Source organism: Vulpes vulpes, chromosome 1, assembly GCF_048418805.1.
Source record: "Vulpes vulpes isolate BD-2025 chromosome 1, VulVul3, whole genome shotgun sequence".
In the NCBI taxonomy this organism is placed as follows: Eukaryota; Metazoa; Chordata; class Mammalia; order Carnivora; family Canidae; genus Vulpes; species Vulpes vulpes.
In genome coordinates, this window is record NC_132780.1 from 67,352,517 (window position 1) to 67,372,823 (window position 20,307).

The following is a 20,307-nucleotide window of genomic DNA, read 5'->3' on the forward strand; positions in this document are numbered from 1 at the left end:
GCCAATCCGCGCCGCCGCCTGCCCCTCCGCGTCCTCCCATAGGCCGAAGGCCGGCGCGGCCGTAAGGCGGAGCCGGCTGTCGTGAGGCGGGCCCGCGGGCGGGAGCGGTGTCCGCGCCGTCCGCTGCTGCGCTGGGTGTCATTGGGCTCCGGGGAGCGGAGGCGAGGGCGCTGGGGCGGCCTGGCGGCGGGCACGGCCATGGCGGGCGCGCTGGTGCGGAAGGCGGCGGACTATGTCCGGAGCAAGGACTTTCGGGACTACCTCATGAGGTGACGAGACCCCGGGCCGGACCCCCGGAACCACCGAGGGCTCCCGGAGGTCGCGGCCGTGCGCCCGGGGCGCGGAGCCACAAGGGCGCGGCGGGGGCGGCGGGGGACCGCGGGGCGGCGGGGCGGCGGGGCAGAGGACGGCGGGGCGGGGGACCCCGGGGCGGCGGGAGGACCCTCGCCCCCGCGGGGCTTCCGGGCTGTACGCCGCCAGGTGCGCGGGGGCGGGCGGGGCGCGCTGCACCTGCCCTGCAGCTGTGCGCCCAGCTGTGCGGAGGCGGGCCGGCTGCGGGCCTCGGAGGCGCCAGCGGGGGGCGCTGTGGGAGCGCAGGTGCCCCGCAGGTGCGCCGCAGGTGCGCTGCAGGTGCGCGTCGCTGCCCCTCGCTGCCCCTCGCGCGGGCCCCCTCGCCTTGTGGGTGTCTCGTGCTGAGGACCTTCAGCCCCAGCGGGAAGGGACTCAAACCTCCCATGTTTTTAATGTACGAGCATCCTGCCAACCAGAGTAGAGGCGTGCGTTCCTGCGGCCGCACCGTCTCCTGTTCCACCTCCCTTCCAGTTACAAACAAAAGGGCACTGGCGGGCGGAAGGCCTGAAGACACGCTACCTGTGTTTCCTCTTCACCTCGAATCTGGAGACGCCTGCTTGTATTTCAGAATGTTTTTTTAGTATGACTTCGAAGCCGTTTTCAACAGTTTATTTAGGAGTTAATTTTATTTTTTTTTTTTTTTAATTTTTCTGTGTTGCGGTTTTAAAGCCTAGATAGGTGTAGGGCTGCGATTGTTGTTTTTTGTTTCTTTTTGTTTGTTTGGTTGGTTGGTTTTTTCCTCCCCAGTAAAGTGGTAAAGAGGCAAAGTGTTGACAGCTAAGGAGAAAATCAGTCCTTTAACCATCCAAAGGAAACTGCGTGAAGGCAACTGAATGTTTGCCAGTATAAAAAGGACTGACTTTTAAGGCCTGGACTTTGTTGCCAATACTGTTTACTCCTAATTTTACAGAGTAATATACCGTGAGAAATGTAATTCAGTCGCTCACGTGATAGAGTAAATTTGGAAAGAATCTTGGCTCCTGATTTTTTCCAAATAGGAAGTTTCTCGTGCTTAACTAGGATTGTGATTAATCAAGTAGATGGTTCAGTAATGTGGAGTGACTTATCAGATTAATGTGTTGGGAAAATCTAAGCAAGTAGTAATATGAGGATCTGTTCTTAGTCCCTGCAGTTAAGTTTCTCTGGCTTTGAAGGTTACCTTTTTTTACTAATGTTTTCTGCTTTGGATAACGAGCCTTCCTAATCCTTAGATACAGCTAAGATAAAATTCTATAGAATAATTAAGAATAAAGCGATTACACTCACTCATATTTTTAAAAATACTGATGATTACCTAACGTTCATTATAGTGTTACATTATGTAATAATAGGAATTGCATTATGTAGTAATAGGAATAGTTTGTTAAGTGGGTTTTCCAGGAAGAGAGCCTACTTTTCTATTTCTTATTTCTATTTTTGTTTTTACTATTATTTTACATTTCTTTTTTCTTTAGTAGATAGGTTTCTGAGAGCCAGCCTTTCCCATCAGATACTTTGACATACGGCTTAACCTTTGTTCCTAAGATGAGCATCCTATACTTTTTCCAGTGTTACTTTGAGTTAAGCTTTGACTAAATGGGGGAAAAGAAGAGAATTGCAGTGTCCAGGAAGAGTGCTGCCCTGCTAGGGCATCAGCAGAAGGAGGACTTCTAACCAAGGGATCCCAACACGTCCAACCCCAGTGGACCTCGGTTTCTATGAGATGGGTTTAACGATCATGCCCTATCTGGTCAGGTTCATGAGAACATAAAACTGGATAAGGGATGTGAAAATACTCAAAAACTCCAAATCACTGTACAACTTATATTCTGCCCTTTTTTTTTTTTTTTAAGCAGAAACATTGTATACTGTCTGGAAAAAGTTAAAATCTTAAGTGTGAGGCATAAAAAGCTCTGTGATTTTTTTTTTTTTTTTTGACCTGGAATTACTTTTGTGAACTGAGTCGATAGAGTGAGATGCCAGGCTTATTTTCCCTGCCATTCTTGGAACAGTGGGATTTCCTGCCAGCACTGCCAGCTATGGAGGGCTGTTTGAAGGCTGGTATCCAAATTCTCACCAGAAGATCTTTATTTAAGCTTTTTCTCCTAGAAAGAGAAACCCTTCCTCCTAGAACTGATCAGAGGAAAGTTTTCCCTGTGTTCTTCCAACCTTCTTGCTCACAGCCTCTGCTGTGCTTTCTTTCTTTCTTTCTTTCTTTCTTTCTTTTTTATTTTTTTTTTTAAGATTTTCATTTATTTATTCTTGAGAGACACAGAGAGAGGCAGAGACATAGAGAAGCAGGCTCCTCGCAAGGAGACTGATGTGGGACCCGATCCCTGGGCCCAGAATCACTACCTGAGCCACTCAGATATCCCACTGCTGTGCTTTTGCAAAGGAGAATAAAGCATAAGGAAGAAAACTTTAATGGCTCCCTCTTCCAATCAGAAATGAGGTTCTGTACCTTCTCACCTCCTCAATAACTGTTCTACCTACTTTGCACTCCCTATTAACTGAAGATCTGGATTCTTTTTACAGCCTGTTGAAGGGATAGAGATTTTTCTAAACTAATGCTATTCCAGAATTTTAAAAATCATTTAGTAACACTTGAGTGTGTTTCATACAGATATTTAAAGTTCTCTCAGTCACATTTTATGAGTAATATTGAAATGTCTTTCTTGGTAAAGTGGGCTTCCAAATGTATTCTTTTAAAAGATTTTATTTTCAAGTAATCTCTACACCCAATGTGCGGCTCCAACTCATAATCCTGGAGATCAAGAATAGCATGCTCTATGGACTGAGCTAGCCAGGTGCCCATCTGAGTATATTTTAAAATGTTGATTTTTTTCACTGAGAAACAGGAGTTAAGGAAATAGATTCTAACCATAAGTAGTGTGTAGACTTTGATTGGATCTAGCATGGAAGAAAACCGCCATAAAGGCATTTCTAAGACAGCCCGGGACATTTAAATTGGGTCTTAATATTAAATAATATTAAGTTATTACTCAAAATTTTTATTAGAACTGATTGATTTATAGTATTATTAAGACCAAATGATGAGCTAGAACCCTAGCCCTGGTGATTTTTAGCTGTGTGGTCCTGGGCAATTGCTTACATATTGTGCTTTGGTAGCTGTTGAACAGCATAGCATAGTGCTTGATGAAAGTAATATTGCATGTTTCTTCCCTGGGTTCTGGTACTCTCCTACTTGGCACCTTTCATCTCTCCTCTCACCAATTTCTTACCTTAATGAGGATCTTGAATCAAGGGACGCCTGGGTGGCTCAGCGTTTGAGCCTCTGCCTTTGGCTCAGGTGGTGATCCCGGGGTCCTGGGATCAAGTCCTGCATCGGGCTCCCTGCATGGAGCCTGCTTCTCCCTCTGCCTATGTCTCGGCCTCTCTCTCTCTCTCTGTCTCCCATGAATGAATAAAATCTTTTTTTTTTTTTTTTAAAGAGAGAGATCTTGAATCAAGAACTTTCTGGGTTTCTATTATCTTTTTTATTTATTATTACTATTTTTTCAGTAATCTCCACTCCCAGCATGGGGCTTGAACTCACAACCCTGAGATCCTGTGCTTTACTAACTGACTGAGCCAACCAGGCACCCCTATCTTTTTTTTTTTTAATTATTTCCTCATATACCTTATTGATGGAGTAAGATAAGAGAGCTTTCTTTGCTCTTGCTCTTTGTGTCCTCATTTCTTGCTCCCTTGCATTCCTCCCTCTGTCCTGAATTTTGGTTAAAAAGAATAAATGAGATGGAACAAATAATTTCTGAGGCGTAGGATACATGCTTTAATGGTCGCATCAGGAGCAGTCTATACAGATTTATTCTACAGATTTACCCCCTTCCTGAGAGGTGAATGGATATATGTATATGTGTGTATATAATTGGATATATGTGCAAAGGATGTTTTCTTAAGCAGAACCTAGATCGTGGAGAGTTTTTAAATCTGTTTGTCTGCTAGCACGCTTACAAATCAGAAATTAATGGGGTGTTTGCCATGAATACTCTTTAGTTCAAAAGGTATGCTATTCTAATTTTAACTCCTTGTTTTCAGGAAAGCTTTAAAGATTTCTACTTACTATCCAGGTGAGAAGTTGCAGTAGAACAACAGGGACCCCTTGCCCAATGATAGATAGATTATTGGGGCTGGAACAGGCTTAGGAGTCTGATCCAGTGCCTCACTGGCCACATGAAAAACTTTTATCTAGACTAAACTTGAGACCTATGGACAACAGGTTTGCAGAGCCACAGTGGGAATGCCAGGTTAGGATTTGAGGAAAGTAATGCGAAAGAATGGTTTCAAAAAGAAGTAAGGTCGGGGCGTCCAGGGGGCTCAGTCAGGTAAGCATTCGACTCTTGGTTTCAGCTCAGGTCATGCTCTTAGGGTCCTGGGATTGAGCCCCAGGTCGGGCTCAGTGCTCAGCACAGAGTCTGCTTGTGCTTGTCGTCTCTGTCTGCTCCTCCCCATGCTAGTTCGTTCTCTCTCTCTCTCTCTCTCTCCCTCTCCCCCCCCTCTCTCTCAAATAAATCTTAAAAATAAAAATAAAAATAAAAAAGGCGTAAGGTACTTTGTGCCTCTCCTCTCCGCGATGCTGCTTCCTGTACCCTGCCCACAGTGATATTTCCCTGTGTATATGTACCATACAACTGATCTTCAAACATTTCATGAAGCTGATGGTGGTGAAGCAGAACTGGCCACAGGAGAGCCGTTGTCTGTACAGTCCAGTTGCCAGAGGTCTTTTCTGATGTCCAGTCAGTTTTGACCAGCTAGATACAGTTGAATATCACATTCTAGTTGTGAAAATGCCCTCGTTTTAACTTGAGTTAGAAAATATGGTGAGTTTGGTGACGACAAATAAAAAATGTAGGTGAGCATTTTCAGGCTGCAAGAGAACTGCAACTTAGAGTTAGCAGCTCAAACTCTTACCCGCTTCAAGTAGTGGCGTAAATAAGACCGTTGGATCCTTTCAGCACTATCGAAACGAGTTACCACTTACGCAAACTAACAGTGCTTTCAGAGCAAGCTAACAATTAACTGTCCGAAATTTTAGGAAAATAAGAAACTGAGATTGGCAGTGTTCAGGAGACATTATGAAAATAAAAATGAGCTTAGAAGAAATGAACCCACCAATCACTTCCAAATTAAAGAAAAAAAGAAGATAAGGTTTTATGGAGTTTCGTTTCATTTTGTTTTGTTGTCAACTATACAGTGATTGTCCTTCATCACCTCCACATCGTCCTTAGCCAGGAAGGTGGAGTTTCCTCCTGAGAGTTCCAGATTGTAAGTGAACACAAGAAAGACTTTAAAGTTTTTTTTTTTTTTAACCTTAATGGAAATAATGGCAGCATAACAAAGAGAAAAATCAAGGTCTTTTTTTTTTTTTTTAAAGATTTAATTACTTGGGAGAGGGAGTGTGCACTGGTGGGGAGGGTTGTGGGTGAAAGGAGAGGGAGAGAGTCTCAGGCAGACTGCACTGAGCACGGTAGGAGCCTGACCGGGGCTCAGTTTCACAACCCCGAGATCATGACCTGAGTTGAAATCAAGACTGAGCCACCCAGGTGCCCCAAAATCAAGGGTATTTTCTACACAGTTTTACATTACTCTCCCCAAATTGAAGTTTGTGTGTTGCTTATAAATTTATTCTTTCAAACAGATATTCATACACTAAAAAGATTTTCTTTCCATTAGCTTGACTCTGCAAAAATATGCATTCAGATTTTCTGACTTAGTAGATGATTCGTGTTTTAAATAACTAACATAAAATTAAGAAATGTTGAGTTGTGGATTTTTATATTTACTATATTGTTTAGAATGATTTTATTCTCTGTTTTATGATCATTAAACCATTATTTAAGTAATCAACATTATTACATTTTTTTGAATTTTTATTCAACTTACTTAAACTCAGACAAAACAGTTCACCCATTTCTCATCCTCTGCCCCTGGCAGTCACCAATCTGTTCTCTGTATCTATGAGCTTGGTTTTTTGGTTTTGTTTTTTAAGATCATTCCTATAAGAGGTCACATGGTATTTGTCTTTCTCTGACTTATTTCACTTGGCATAATGCCCTTGAAGTCAATCCAGGTTGTAGCAAATGGTAAAACTTATTCTTTGTTATGGCTGAGTAATATTTCACTGTGTATCTGTACTACAGGTTATTCATCCATCAGTGGACACTTAGGTTGTTTCATATCTTGGGTATTGTAAATAATGCTTCAGTGAACATAGGGATGTATATGCCTTTTCAAATTAGTGTTTTTGTTTTCTTCAAATACCCAGAAGTGGAATTGTTGGATCGTGTTTAATTTGGTTTTAATTTTTTGAGGGACTTCCATACTGTTTTCCATGGTGGCCACACCAGTTTGCATTCCCACCAACACTGCACAACCAGTGTATGTTCTCCACATCTTTGCCAACAGTTATTTTTTATATTTTTGATAGTAATTTTTTTAAAGATTTTATTTATTTATTCATTCATTCATTCATTCATGAAACACACAGAAAGACAGAGGCATAGACAGAGGGGAAAGCAGGCTCCTTCTGGGGAGCCTGATGCTGGACTCAGTCCCAGGACCCCGGAATCATAACCTGAGCCAAAGGCAGACGCTCCACCACAGCCATTCAGGTGCCCCAATGATAATCTAAGAGGTGTGAGTTGATAATCTAGTAACTTTGATTTGCATTTTTCTGATTAGTCAATGTCAAGTATGTTTTCATGTACCTGTTGGCCATCTGTATGTCTTTTTTGGGGAAAAAAGTCTATTCAGGTCTGCCTATTTTTTTTTATCATACTGGTTTTTTTGGGGTTTTTGTTGTTGTTGTTGTTTTGCTATTGAGTTGTGTGAGTTAATGTATTTTGAATATTAGCCCTTTTTCAGATATATAGTTTGCAGATATTTTCTCCCATTCGATATGTTGCCTTTTCGTTTTTCTTTTACTTGCAAAAGCTTTTTAGTTTGACATACTCCCACTTACTTATTTTTGCTTTTGCTGTCAGATTCAGAAAATCTTTGCCAAAACCAGTGTCAAGCCACTTGCCACCTAGTTTTCTTCTAGGAGTTTTATGATTTCAAGTCTTACATTCACATCTTTAATCCATTTTTGTGTTTGGTATAAGGTAATGGTCCAGTTTCACTCTTTTGCATGTGGCTGTGCAATTTTCCCAGTATCATTTATTGAAGAGACTGTCTTTTCCCCATTTTATGTTCTTGACTCCTCTGTCAAATTTCTTGACTCCTGTGTAGGTTTATTTCTGGGCTCTGCTCTATTGATCTATATCTCTTTTATGTCAATACCACACAGATGTAGTTTTATTTTTTTTTTTAATTTTTTTTATTTATTTATGATAGTCACAGAGAGAGAGAGAGGCAGAGACACAGGCAGAGGGAGAAGCAGGCTCCATGCACCGGGAGCCCGACGTGGGATTCGATCCTGGGTCTCCAGGATCGCGCCCTGGGCTAAAGGCAGGCGCCAAACCGCTGTGCCACTCAGGGATCCCCAGATGTAGTTTTAATTACTACATCTTTGTAATAGTTTGAAATTAGGGAACTTAATGCTTCCAGTTTTGTTTTTCCAAGATTGCCTTGCCTATTCAAGGTCTTTTATGATTCCATGCAAATTTTAGGATTGTTGTATTTCTATGGAAAATGCCATTGGGGCAGCCCGGGGTGGGGGGTGGGGGGTGGGGGGGTGGGGGGGTGGCGCTTAGCGTTTTAGCACCGCCTTGGGCCCAGGGCTTAATCCTGAAGACCCGGGATCCAGTCCCACGTCGGGCTCCCTGCATGGAGCCTGCTTCTCCCTCTGCTGTGTCTCTGCCTCTCTCTCTGTGTCTAATAAATAAATAAAATCTTAAAAGAAAAGAAAATGCCATTGGAATTTTGATAGGGATTTCACTGAATATGTATATTGCTTTGGATAGTATGAACAGTTTAATAATATTCTTCTGGTCCCTAAGCATGAAATAGCTTTCCATTTATTTGTGTCTTTAGTTTCTTTCATATCTTTTTTGTTTTGTTTTGTTTTGTTTTGTTTCTTTCATATCTTATAGTTTTCAACATACAGCATCCCTGATTAAATTTATACCTAGGTACTTTATTTTGATGCAATTGTAAATGAGATTGTTTTCTTAATTTCTTTCTGATAGCTCATTAATAAACAACAGATTTTGGTATTCTGATTTTATAATCTGCAACTTTACTGAATTTGTTTAACCAGGTTTTTTTTTTTAAGATTTTATTTATTTGCAAGAGACACAGAGAAAGGCAGAAACATAGGCAGAGGGAGGAGAAGCAGGCTCCATGCAGAGAGCCTGATGTGGGACTCGATCCCAGGATTCTGGGATCACACCCTGAGCCAAAGGCAGACACTCAACCACTGAACCACTCAGATGTCCCTGTTTAACAGTTTTGTTTTTTTTTTAAACAGTTTTTGATGGAGTCTTTGGTGTTCTCTCTATGTAATATCATGTCAACTGCAAATAGTAACAGGCTTGCTTTTTTTCCTAAGTTCTTTTTTTTTTTTTCAAGATTTATTTATTTGAAAGAAAGCAAGTACACAAGCAGGGCACAGGACAGAGGAAGAGGGAGAGAGAATCTCAAACAGAATCCTCCCTGAGTGCAGAGCCTGACCCAGGGCTTGATCTCATGACCTTGAAATGAAAGCAGACACTCAACTGCTGAGTCACCCAGGCATCCTGATTTTTGGATATTAAACCATCCTTGACTCCCTAGAATAAATCTTGCTTGATCATAGTGTATGATCCTTTTGATGTACTATTGAATTTGGTTTGCTAATATTTTATTGAGGATTTTTGCATCTGTTTTCATCAGGGATATTGGCCTGTAACTTTCTTTTTTGTATGGCATCCTTGTTTGGTTTTGGTATGTTGGACTTGTAAAATATTTTGGTAAGAATTCTCCCCTCTTCTATCTTTTAGAAGTGTTTTAGAGGGATTGGTATTCATTCTTCTTTGGGTGTTTTGTGGAATTCAACGGGGAAGTTGTATGGGCCTGGACTTCGTTTTGTTGGCAGGTTTTCGATTACAGATTCAATCACTTCATTAGTAATCAATCTCTTGAGGTTTTCTATTTTATCATGATGTAGTCTTGGTAGATTGTATGTTTCTAGGAATTTGTCCGTTCTTCTAGGTTGTCCAGTTTATTGGTGTAAAATTGTTCATAATGGTATTTTACAGTCCTTTTTATTTCTGTGGTATCAGTTTTAATATCTTTTCATTTTTTTAAGATTTTATGTATTTGAGAGACAGAGATAGTGACAGAGGGCACGAGCTGGAAGGGGAGGGAGAAGCAGATTACCAACTGAGCAGGTAGCCCAATGGTGGGTATGTGCTTACTGCCATTTTGTTTATTTTCTGGATGTTTTTGTAGTTCTCTGTTACATTGTTCTCTTACTGTCTTGTGGTTTGATGATCTTTATTTTTTGTTATTTATTATAGTTTTTTGCTCTGTGGTTCCCTTGAGGCTTATATATAACAACTTGTATCTGTAATAGTTTTCAGTTAAGTTTGATCTCATTCTAAACTTCAATGTTCCTCCCCTTATTTTGTTTTTGATATACTTTACATCTTTTTATCTTGTCTGTCCCTTAGCTAATTATTTTATTTTTACTACTTTGTCTTTTAACCTTCATTCTAGCTTTATAAGTAATTAATCCACTTAACTTTATATTATATATTTACTTTAACAGTGAGATTTACTCTTTCATGTGTGCTCTTGTTACTAATTAACCCCATTTCATGTAAGGCAAGTTTAATGGCGGTGAACTTTTTTAACTTTTGCTTTCTGGAAAATTATTTCTCTCTCCTTCAATTCTGAATAATTTTGCTGGGTAGGGTATTCTTGGTTGGAAGATCAGCATTCTTTGTGTGATGATTTTCATGCTGTAGAATAGGATAGAATTTTAACTATTGTACGGTTCAGGAAGAGTCCTAAATTGAAAACTAAATTCTCCCCAAGTTGATCTTTTAGGTTTTAAAAACTACATCTCTTAAAATATTTTTGATGGGAAAACGTACCACTGGTAACTTACAGCTAATTAAATATGGTTCTTTGTTCAGATCCTGAACAAAAGTGCTTTAAGAATAGTAAACACTACAAAAAACAAAATATCCACTCAAGAAATGGGCAGAAGACATGAACAGGCATTTCTCCAAAGAAGACATACAAATGGCCACAGACACATGAAAATATACTCAGCATCATTCAGCATTGGGGAAATACAAATCAAAACCACAATGAGATACCACCTCACACTGGTCAGAATGTCTAAAATTAACTCTGGGAACAACAGATGTTGGTGAGGATTCAGAAAAAGGGGAACCCTCCCACAGTATTGGTAGGAATGCAAGCTGGTGCAGCCACTCTGGAAAACAATACAGAGGTTCCTCAAAAAGTTAAAAATAGAACTACTCTATGATCCAGCAATTGTGCTACTAGGTATTTATCCAAAGGATACAAATATGGTGATCCCAAGGGGCACCTGCACCCCAGTGTTTATAGTCACTGTGTCCACAATTGCCAGACTGTGGATTGAGCCCAGATGATGTCCCTCAACAGACAAATGGATAAAGAAGATTGTGTGTGTGTGTGTGTGTGTGTGTGAGAGAGAGAGAGAGAGAGAAAGAGAGAGAGAGAGATTTTGTGTGTGTGTGTGAGAGAGAGAGAGAGAGAGAGAGTTGGACTATTAGCCATCCAAAAAGAATGAAATCTTGCTATTTGCAACAATGTGATTAGAACTAGAGTGTATTATGCTAAGTGAAATGAGTCAATCAGAGAAAGACAAATGCCATATGATTTCAGTCATGTGAGGAGTTTAAGAAACAAAACAGATGAATGTAGATGGAGGGAAGGAAAAATAAAAGACAATGGAATCGGGGGTGAACCATAAGAGACACTGAACTCTGAGGGTTGCTGGAGGGGATGAGGATGGGGTAACTGGGGGATGGCATTAAGGAGGGCACATGATGAGATGAGCACTGGGTGTTATATGCAACTGAGGAATCCCTAAATTCTACTTCTACTTCTGAAACAAACAGAATAGTGACACTGCAGATGAGCATAGTCCATAATCTCCTAGGTCAGTCTGGCCTGGTAAGAAAACCCATCCCTTCTGAGGCAAAACACTGTGCTCAATTTGGACTTCCTGTGAAATAGTCTTGGTAAGGCAAATATAGTGAAACATAATTTCTTGAAACAATTCATTTAGTGTCGAAAGACTCTTTTTAGGCTTCTTGAATTTCATAATAAAGCCTATTTGAATATTATTAGCACCGTCAACAAATACTTTCACAGTGGAAATTAGAACCTTCTTGACCTCTAAATCAAAATGGTGAGAAGAGCTATTTGGATGTCAATGTGTTTATAAAGGATTTTATCATTTTACTTAACTCTTTCAATACATAAACTTTAAGATTTTGCCATACAGAAGATTAAGCTATATCCTGCAAAAAGAATTGCCATTTCAGAAATAAAAGGAATTCGTTCTAAAACTTTTTATGTATTTTTAAACCATACTAAGTTTAACATTCGGAAAAACACTTAATGTTGAAAGTTTTTTACTATTCATTCATTCGTTCATTCAACAAAGACTTTTTTGGGTGCCTTGTAAATGCTAGACACCGTTTGAGGTTCCAGAGTTTTAGAAGTGAACAAAATGTAAAGTTGCATGCCTATTTTTAGGGGCTTTTTTTCTGGTAATAACCTGTTCATAAAAATGGTGAGCTCATCACTGCCGGAATTCTGCAGCACTGTGTTTCTCCACCTCTTCATTTCCAGAGAAATGCCCCCTCAGTCTGCACTATGCCATCCAGCAGCTGTGAGCCTCAGATGACAATGGAGCATTTTACCTGTGGCCAGTCCAAATGACATGCACCACGAATGTCAACACACATAACAGATCACAGAAACTTAGTACAAAAAAATGTAAAATGTCATATTGTTAAGTTTTTGTTGATTACATGTTCAAATTGAAATATTTCTGATACATTAGAAAAAACCTAATAAAATTCCCTAGTTTCATTTTACTTCTGCTAATGTGGCTTCTAGAAATTTTTAAATTACATCTGTGGCTTCTGGTAGTGACTTGCATTATATTTCTGTTGGACAGCTTCACTCTAAGGCGTAAGTTTATTTTCGTAAAATTTACAAAATTTTAGTTTCGTTGGGTCAAAGTTGTTGCTAGAAAGTTGTTGATAGAATAATACTCTATCTTCTTAAGAAAAGAACATGTGCTGCTCACCTGGTAGTTCTGTCGCTGAAACTTGAGCACATGTTTGAGGTTGAAGTCACCTAATAGAACTGAAATCTTTCAAAGCATCTGATCTTTTTTTTTTTTTTTTTTTCCCTACATCTCTCCTGTCTGAACCTTGGGGCCTCCTCACAAAATAGTACGGTAAGAAAATTGTTCTACTTTATTTCAGGCCTTTGCAGACTTTGTGCATTAACAGAGTTACAGACAGCAGCCTTGGCCCAGCCCTGGCCTCCTGTGCTTGAGCTGGCCGATCTGGCCACCGCATCTGGTGGCAGTTCTGATCTGCTCTGGGCACTAACTTCAGGCAGGACCAGTGCATTGACTGCTGAGCAGAAGGAACCTGGACCAAATGTGTTTACAAACAGGGAAGTGGGACTAGAAGCTTGCACTAGGCAGAAAGGCTGCATTGTTAACCTTCTGAGGTTAGATCTTTTAGTTAACTAGTGATGAGATCATTTTTACCTTTCATATTCTTTTTAAGAAACCGGTTGTAAGCGTATCTTAATGTTTATCATCATAAGAGTGTTGATCGCCGCTAATTTGCAGAACTCTGTTCATGCATGACAATCCTCAACCTAGAACTCGTAATGCCACCATGTGAGCGCAAGTCTCCCAGGGCTGCTTGAGGTGTCAGGTTTATGCCAGGGTCCTGTTCCTTGACCTCAGCCATAGGGGGAGATGCCTTTGGGCCTGGTGGTGGAGAATCTCTCCAGGCTCTATTCCAGCCCCGTGTCTATGTATGAGAAGGTAGACATGGGGACCAACATGCAAAGCAGAGCTGTGGGAAGAGATTAGCTAGAAAAAGATAAAACTAAACTAAGGTGGAGAAAGGCCCAGTCAGTAGATGAGGAAAGGGAGACACCAGTATGGCAGGGAGCTGAAAAAAGAAGTGCCTCCCCCCACCCCCCGGAGAAGGACGGGGATGGGGGGAAGCCAGTAAGTGAAGGCTGGCTACCCTCCCTCTCCAGAGCTCCAGTAGGTAGGGGGGAGAGGATTGGACACTCAACATCCAGGTACAAGAAATTCAAGTTCCAGCAGAGTGAGTGTAACTCAGATAACATCCAGTCTGAAGATGAGAACACTAACCCGCCACCACAGAACCTCTGAGATTCTTTACACCAGCTGTGTCCAATTACGGGGTTTGCAAGTCAGCTGTAGATGCCCCCATGCCTAGCGTGCTAGCCCCAGAGGAGCTCTGGCTCTTTACAGCTGGTTAAGGCCTGGGCGGCCGGGGCCTCCCACTTAAGCATGTTAAGTAAGCATTTCAAAATATTCTATCATCCCAAACATAATCCACATATTTTTCTTATAGTTCCTTTGTTTCCTACTTCTTAATGGAATTAGGGATTTTAAAGACTCCTGGTCAATGTTAGAAATGTGCTCAGCAGCCTGAATTTATCTTAAATGCTCTGATGGGCAGAAGTTGATCACTGATTAATAGTCTGATAACGAAAAAGGGTGTTTAGTCAACGATGTGTGGTTTCTTTCATACCTTACTGTAAATTGTACATTAATAAACAATTTTTAATTTGATGGGAAAAGCTACTGAACTTTGTTCAGCCTCAGAAACTAAATCAATTGGATATTACTGCTGTTGAACACAATGTCATTTTGCTGTCCTGGGACGCTGCTGTCCTAGGATGAAAAACTGTTGAGCCTTTTTTAAACATTGGTTGTTGCTATGACTTCAAAAGTATCTTCCAGTCTTAATTTCTTAGTATCTCTGGGGTTCTGAGTGGAGATTTCCATGTTCTCTGATCTAAATATAGCTCATAGGAGCTGAAAAGAAAGCAAGTTCTCCCCTTTTAAGTTGCTTTCTTCAGAAAAAAATCTCCAATTTAGGATAGGCATTCTAAGAGATACTGACAAATATCTTAATATAAATTTGAAAAAGAAGTTTTGAGAGATTTAAACAGTCCGTTATGGAGAATAGTTGTAATGAGTTTTAAGTTATGGCAGGAGGGAATTGGGTAAGAAGTTAATCTGATTTAAAGTTCTCTCAGTGGGACAGAGATTACCTAGCAGTAATCTGTAAATTGGTGGGGATCTTGGTAAATGGCCAAATTCTTCCCGACTCGGGGCTCACCCTGGAAGAGCCACTGGCGTACAGGCCAAGCCTTGACCAGACAGTGCCTAAATGTTAACCAGCCATCTGCAAGTAAACCTGCAAGATGTAAACATGAAGGTTCATTTTCACATGTTTCCATTGTCATTTAAAGGAAGTAATTGCAGCTTTTCACAGCCCCTCCTTATCCTTTCCTCTCCTTTTCCCTTCCTCTCATTTTTGTAGCATTTCTGGGGCCCTGTAGCCAACTGGGGTCTTCCCATTGCTGCCATCAATGACATGAAAAAGTCTCCAGAGATTATCAGTGGGCGGATGACCTTTGGTAAGGACACACATTTGAATAATTGGGAGGACTTTGATACATATAATTATAGCATAATATGGCTTTTGTTTACATTTCAGGTTTGTAGCTCCAGCTACTACAGTCACGATTTGAAAGTAACATAAAGAAATATGATGGCATGGAAGGGTGTTTGTCCACGGGGAGGAAAAAAAAAAACAGGGTTGTTTTGAAATATTTACCCAGGAAGTGTTAAGGTCCTGTGTGCCTTTCAGATCGAGTACACACAAGTGAAGAATGGGTCCTCTTGGACTTTAGTTAGATGAAGTGCCTTGAATTTTATTTGAAATCTGATATTTGACCATAAAAGTCTTGTTGCGGGGATTAAGTAGCAATTCTTTCAGACAGTGCTAGAACTAATAGCCCACTCTAGCAAGCAAACGTCCCTGAAATGTTTAATAAGTAAAAATACCTAACAGTAGAGTAAAATATGGAATGAGCTTCCCATTCGTGGGAGAATTTAAGCAACAACTTTTATCGTCTGTTAAAAGTTTTAGCAGAAGAGATTCTTTTTCTGATGAAGGCGATCAAGCCGCTGATCTCTGATCACACCAGCTCTCAGTCTGCTAGACCATAAGCCATTGCTTTGCTTTGATGTTTCCGACAGCCCTCTGTTGTTACTCCTTGACATTCATGAGATTTGCCTACAAGGTCCAGCCTCGAAACTGGCTTCTGTTCGCATGCCATGCCACAAATGAAGTAGCCCAGCTCATTCAGGGAGGACGCCTTATCAAACATGAGTAAGCAGATCCCGATTTAATCGTTTTTGTTTTGAGGAATTGGGAAGACAGAAACTCCAATCTGGAGGCCTTGGGGGACTAGGTGTGAGTGTGTGTGTCTGTGCACAGAGATAATGTGTCAGTAGTTGGGGAAACTAGATTCAGAGCAAAAATGTGCTGTTGGAAAAAAATATGCTGCTGATTTTAAAACAATGATTGGTCTGCAAATGCAGTACAGTTTTGCTTACTGAAACATGCAAATTAACATGAAATAGGATATTACTGTTTTTAATAAAATTATTAGGTTGAAATAAATGTAAAGGTGTCTTAACGCCATCCAAGTTTGTTTTTCATTGAATTTTTCTTTGTGTTTATTTCCAGGATGAGTAAAAAGGCATCAGCATAACAGTGGAAAATGAGCAACCAGGTGTTTGAAGGGACAGCGTCAGCGCTGCTGCTGAGTCACAGATTCCATCCTCAGAATAGTCTTGCTAAGGAAAATAAGCTGAATGCTATTTTTACTAACCAATTTTTTCTAGAAATAGCTGAGAGTCCCTAAGCCAACTCTCTGCTGCCTTACACATACCAAGTATTTTACTTCTCTTCATAAAGAGTAGCTCAAAATATGCAATCAATTTAATAATTCCCAATGATGGTTTTATCTGCAGTAATATGTATATTACTTGCTAGAATTTACTTAATAAAAAATTGGATAAAAATTGTAATTATTAGCACTTAAATACTCAGAATCTTTAACTCTTTAATGACCATGAGACCACCGACAGCCGGTCATACTTACACTGTCATCGCCAGTGTTAAAGAAAGTGTGCTTCCATGCAGCGTGTATATTAAAGTGCTGTAACTTAAATGGCAATAAATGATTTAAATATTTGCCAAATGGGTATGATTATCTTGCTGATTATGATTAAGTTTCTTGATTAAGAAACTGCAATTTGATATCATATCCTTGGAAAGATTGATGTGGGTAAAACGTGGAGCTCTGAAAAGTATTGTGACAGCTGGGGGCTGGTGGGCTGGGGGTGGTGGTAGGCTGCAGGGGTGATGGGTGAGAAGGCCAGCCTCTGGGAAGTGCAGACGGTTGCTCAGGATGCATTCTTTGTTCCGGGCAAACATTAGACAACCTCCCAGGTGTGCCACCTGAAACATGCCCCAAGAAGCTGACATGAGAACCAGCAGCATCCTGGGAAGGGCTGTGGAGGTCATAGCCCTGTCGCCAGCTCTGGGGGCGCCTGTCTGGAGGTGGGGAAGCCCATTCACCAGGACTGGCTCCGGGGAGTCGACAAGGACAGCAGGCGTCCCTGGCTAGTCAGCTCACATCATACAGCGAAGTTCAGGCTGTGAAACTGCCGCCATGGACACGGGCAGGGTGTGTGCCCTCTGAATCTTGTCTCTGCTGCGACTTCAAAGGTGTGAGACCCAAACCGTTTTCATCTGTCTCCTGTGAGCTTCCCGCGGCTGGGGAAGCAGGACTGGCGTTCCGTCCCCTCTGTGGGTGGGCACGTGGCTGGGAGCAGGGTGCAGACTGCTGAGGGCTGGGTGGGTAGACAAGAGGACCCAGTGATGAGAGGCTGGACGGGCTTCGTGAAGTTAACCAGCGCCTTCTACTCTGATCACGCAAATAACATTGCTTGTGAGAGACCCAAGCTGCAGGGGCGCAGAGTACAAGCTGCTACCGGCTGAAACCTCCCTGGCCTTTGCTCTCGTGCCCTCTCCCACACCAGCAGTGCAGGTTTTGTGGTTTGGGATCTTCCTTTTGTGTCACCTGGCCTGTCTGTGTGCTGGTGAGGAGCCAGGGCCTTTCGCCACCTCTCAGAAGCCCCCAGAGTCCCAGGAACCCTGATTCAGGTGCTGCTGACCTTAGAGCAGGAGAGGCCCCGCTGACATCGGGGCTGCAGGCTGCCTCAGTGGGCCTTGTCCCTATACCTCACCAGATAATATGGAGAGGCCAGCAAGGTCACTTATCCAGTGGGTGCTTCAGACGGGAGCAAGAAACCTGCAGGGGGACCCAGACAAGCGCTTGCGAGGAAGGTGCATGCAGAGGAAGGCACGCCAAGTGCCCCGTGGAAGCCGGGAGGTCACACCCTGTGGAAAGGAGGGGGCGCCCAGACAGGACTCTGATCTTGTCCCTGGATCCCTCCGAGGGCCCAGGGTTCCCAACAGGCCACCTTCTCTGCACAGAGCCAAGAGCTTGCAGGGGTGCAGGCCAGGATCCGGGTGACCTGAGAAGCAGCAAGGAAAGGTGGGAAGGGTTTGCAAAGGAAGACAAGCCCCCAGAAGGTGTGAAGCCTTCTGCTGCTGGCATTGGGTTTCCCATCTCCCCCGGCATCAACACCACCATGGGACAGTCCCTCCAAGGCGGGATTCCTTTGTGGGTTTCATTTTAAAGGTTCTCAGTTGCTTTAAAATGGCCCTTCAGCTGATCTTCCTGAGGACAGAGCCTTGGGCCAGTTTTCTCAGTGCAGTTTTCTCATTAGCAAAAAGGGCACTTCTGACAGCAGGGTGTTCGGCTCAGAAGTGACAACCCTGTCTAGAGAAGCCGGGGTCAGCCGCATTCCCCTCACCGCATCGGGAGCCTGGTGGGTCCCCGGACTCCGGGGCCTGGGCCGCCTGCTCTTACTGCTGCCGTCCTGGGAGCTGGCACGCTTGGTCCCCTGGGGACACTGGCGGTGTGTGGCCACCCGAGCTGGCGTTTGTTCGGTGCCGTTCATCAGCACTCAGCAGGTGCGTCCCTGGCACCGCGGCGTGCAGTTCACAACCTGCTGGTGACACGAACGCAGGAACTGTGACGAGGTCGGCCCTCGGAGTCCTCACGCCGCAGCTCAGCTGCAGACACAGGATGGGGTCGAGGCAAAACCGGGTGACCCCAAGAAGCCAGGAAGACCTCTTCCAAGTGTTTCATTCCCACCTGTCACGTCCTCCCTGAAGATAGCACTCAGGGTTCAAAGTAGCGCTTGTTTCCGATACCGAGATGCAGAGAGATGGTGAGGACGCCAGCTTCCACGGTGGGGACGCCGCCGTGCGGTTGCAGCCACACAGGGCCCCGCTGCTGCTGCCAGCTCCGTGGGGCGGAGGGGACCATTGGCAAGTGTTTCCTGCTCAGCGGGGACTGTCGGCCGTGGACAGCGGGAGCCTTGGCACAAGGGCCAGAGTGGGGAAGCCAGAGAGTCAACGGCCTGTTGTTTCCTAATCCTCCCCTCGGGCCTGCTCCCAGCTCCGGCTGCATAGGCCCCGAGTCCACGCGCCTGCCAGGGGGACATGCTGCCTGCACGCCGTCACCACCTGTCCTCTCATGTGTCCTCACACTGCTTAGAAGTCACCTGAGGGCCTCAGAGGACCTCCCTCCGCAGGTCTGAGGGTCCCCCCCCATCTCCACGTGACCTCACTGCTTTGAAGTCACCTGAGGGCCTCAAGAGGACCTCCCTCCACAGGTTTAAGGGTCCCCCCATCTCCACGTGACATCACACTGCTTAGAAGTCACCTCAGGGCCTCACAGAGGACCTCCCTCCACAGGTCTGAGGATCCCCCCCACACACACACACACATGACATCACACTGCTTAGAAGTCACCTCCAGGCCTCACAGAGGACCTCTGTCGGTCTAGAGGAGAAGCAAGCATCGAGAGCACAGCCTGGGTCCCATTCGTTAGGCAGCAGGCCCAGAATACTCACCATATTCCTACTAACCGGCCCTAATTGCTTCCCTAACCCTGAAGGTCCTCTGTCTGCAGCAGACATGACCCCACTGCGGCCCCAATCGGCCCCTCCAGCTGGAACCAGCAGTGGTGGGGACGGTGGCATCTCTGTCCCCAGTGACCAGCCAACCCCCTGGGAGGAGGAAGATGCCCCCACTCACCAGGGCTGCTCACTTAGTGCACAGACGCGGCCCCATGAGGAAGGCAGGATACCTACCCAGTTCTTTCCTCTTCCACCCGGTTGTACAAGGAAGGGATGGCTTCAGGGTTTTTTTTTTTTTTAAGATTTTATTTATTTATGAGAGACACACACAGAGAAAGGCGCAGAGACACAGGCAGAGGGAGAAGCAGGCTCCATGCAGGGAGCCCGATGCGGGACTAGATCCCAGGACCCCGGGATCACACCCTGGGCCTGAGGCAGACACTCAACCACTGAGTCACCCAGGCTTCCCAACTTGGACTATTTCTAACAACTCGGACACGTCATTACCCAACTAGATAAAAATGGTCTCACAGTCACAGCATTATTACCGTAAACAATGAAACTACTATATAGGAGCTCAAAATTTTCCTTAGAGTTTGTCCTTAGAGCGCACATCCTCAGTCTGTAAGTGCCAGGTAATGGTTGTAAATCTACTTAGAACAATCTCTCACTGTGTGTTACGTAGGCGCATATTTGGTGCAGAGTTCACTACAATCGTTTCTGTTTGTTTTGGAGCTGAAGACGTTTGGAGCTGAAGACGTTTGCATTCCAGCAGCTGATCTTCCTGAGGACCCAGCCTTGGGCCAGTTTTCTCAGTGCAGGAATTTGGGGGTCGGTGAGCCCGTGTGCCTCCAGGGGACAGGCTCATCTGAGCAATCCATCTC

At 43.6% G+C, this 20,307-nt stretch overlaps 1 protein-coding gene across 2 annotated transcripts; it reads left to right on the forward strand.

Annotated features, from left to right (window-relative positions):
- Positions 1–85: 85 nt before the first annotated feature.
- Positions 86–16,626, forward strand: MPC1 (mitochondrial pyruvate carrier 1). Of its 2 annotated transcripts, XM_072766384.1 has the most exons (5): positions 86–269; positions 5,815–5,818; positions 14,895–14,991; positions 15,617–15,749; positions 16,110–16,626. In XM_072766384.1, exons 1-5 carry the CDS (start codon positions 199–201, stop codon positions 16,132–16,134), a joined length of 330 nt encoding a protein of 109 aa, XP_072622485.1. In that variant the 5' UTR covers positions 86–198; the 3' UTR covers positions 16,135–16,626. The 2 variants fall into 2 exon arrangements, with proteins under 2 accessions (XP_072622485.1, XP_025871736.2); XM_026015951.2 differs by lacking the exons at positions 86–269; positions 5,815–5,818 and adding an exon at positions 8,585–12,745.
- Positions 16,627–20,307: the final 3,681 nt, after the last annotated feature.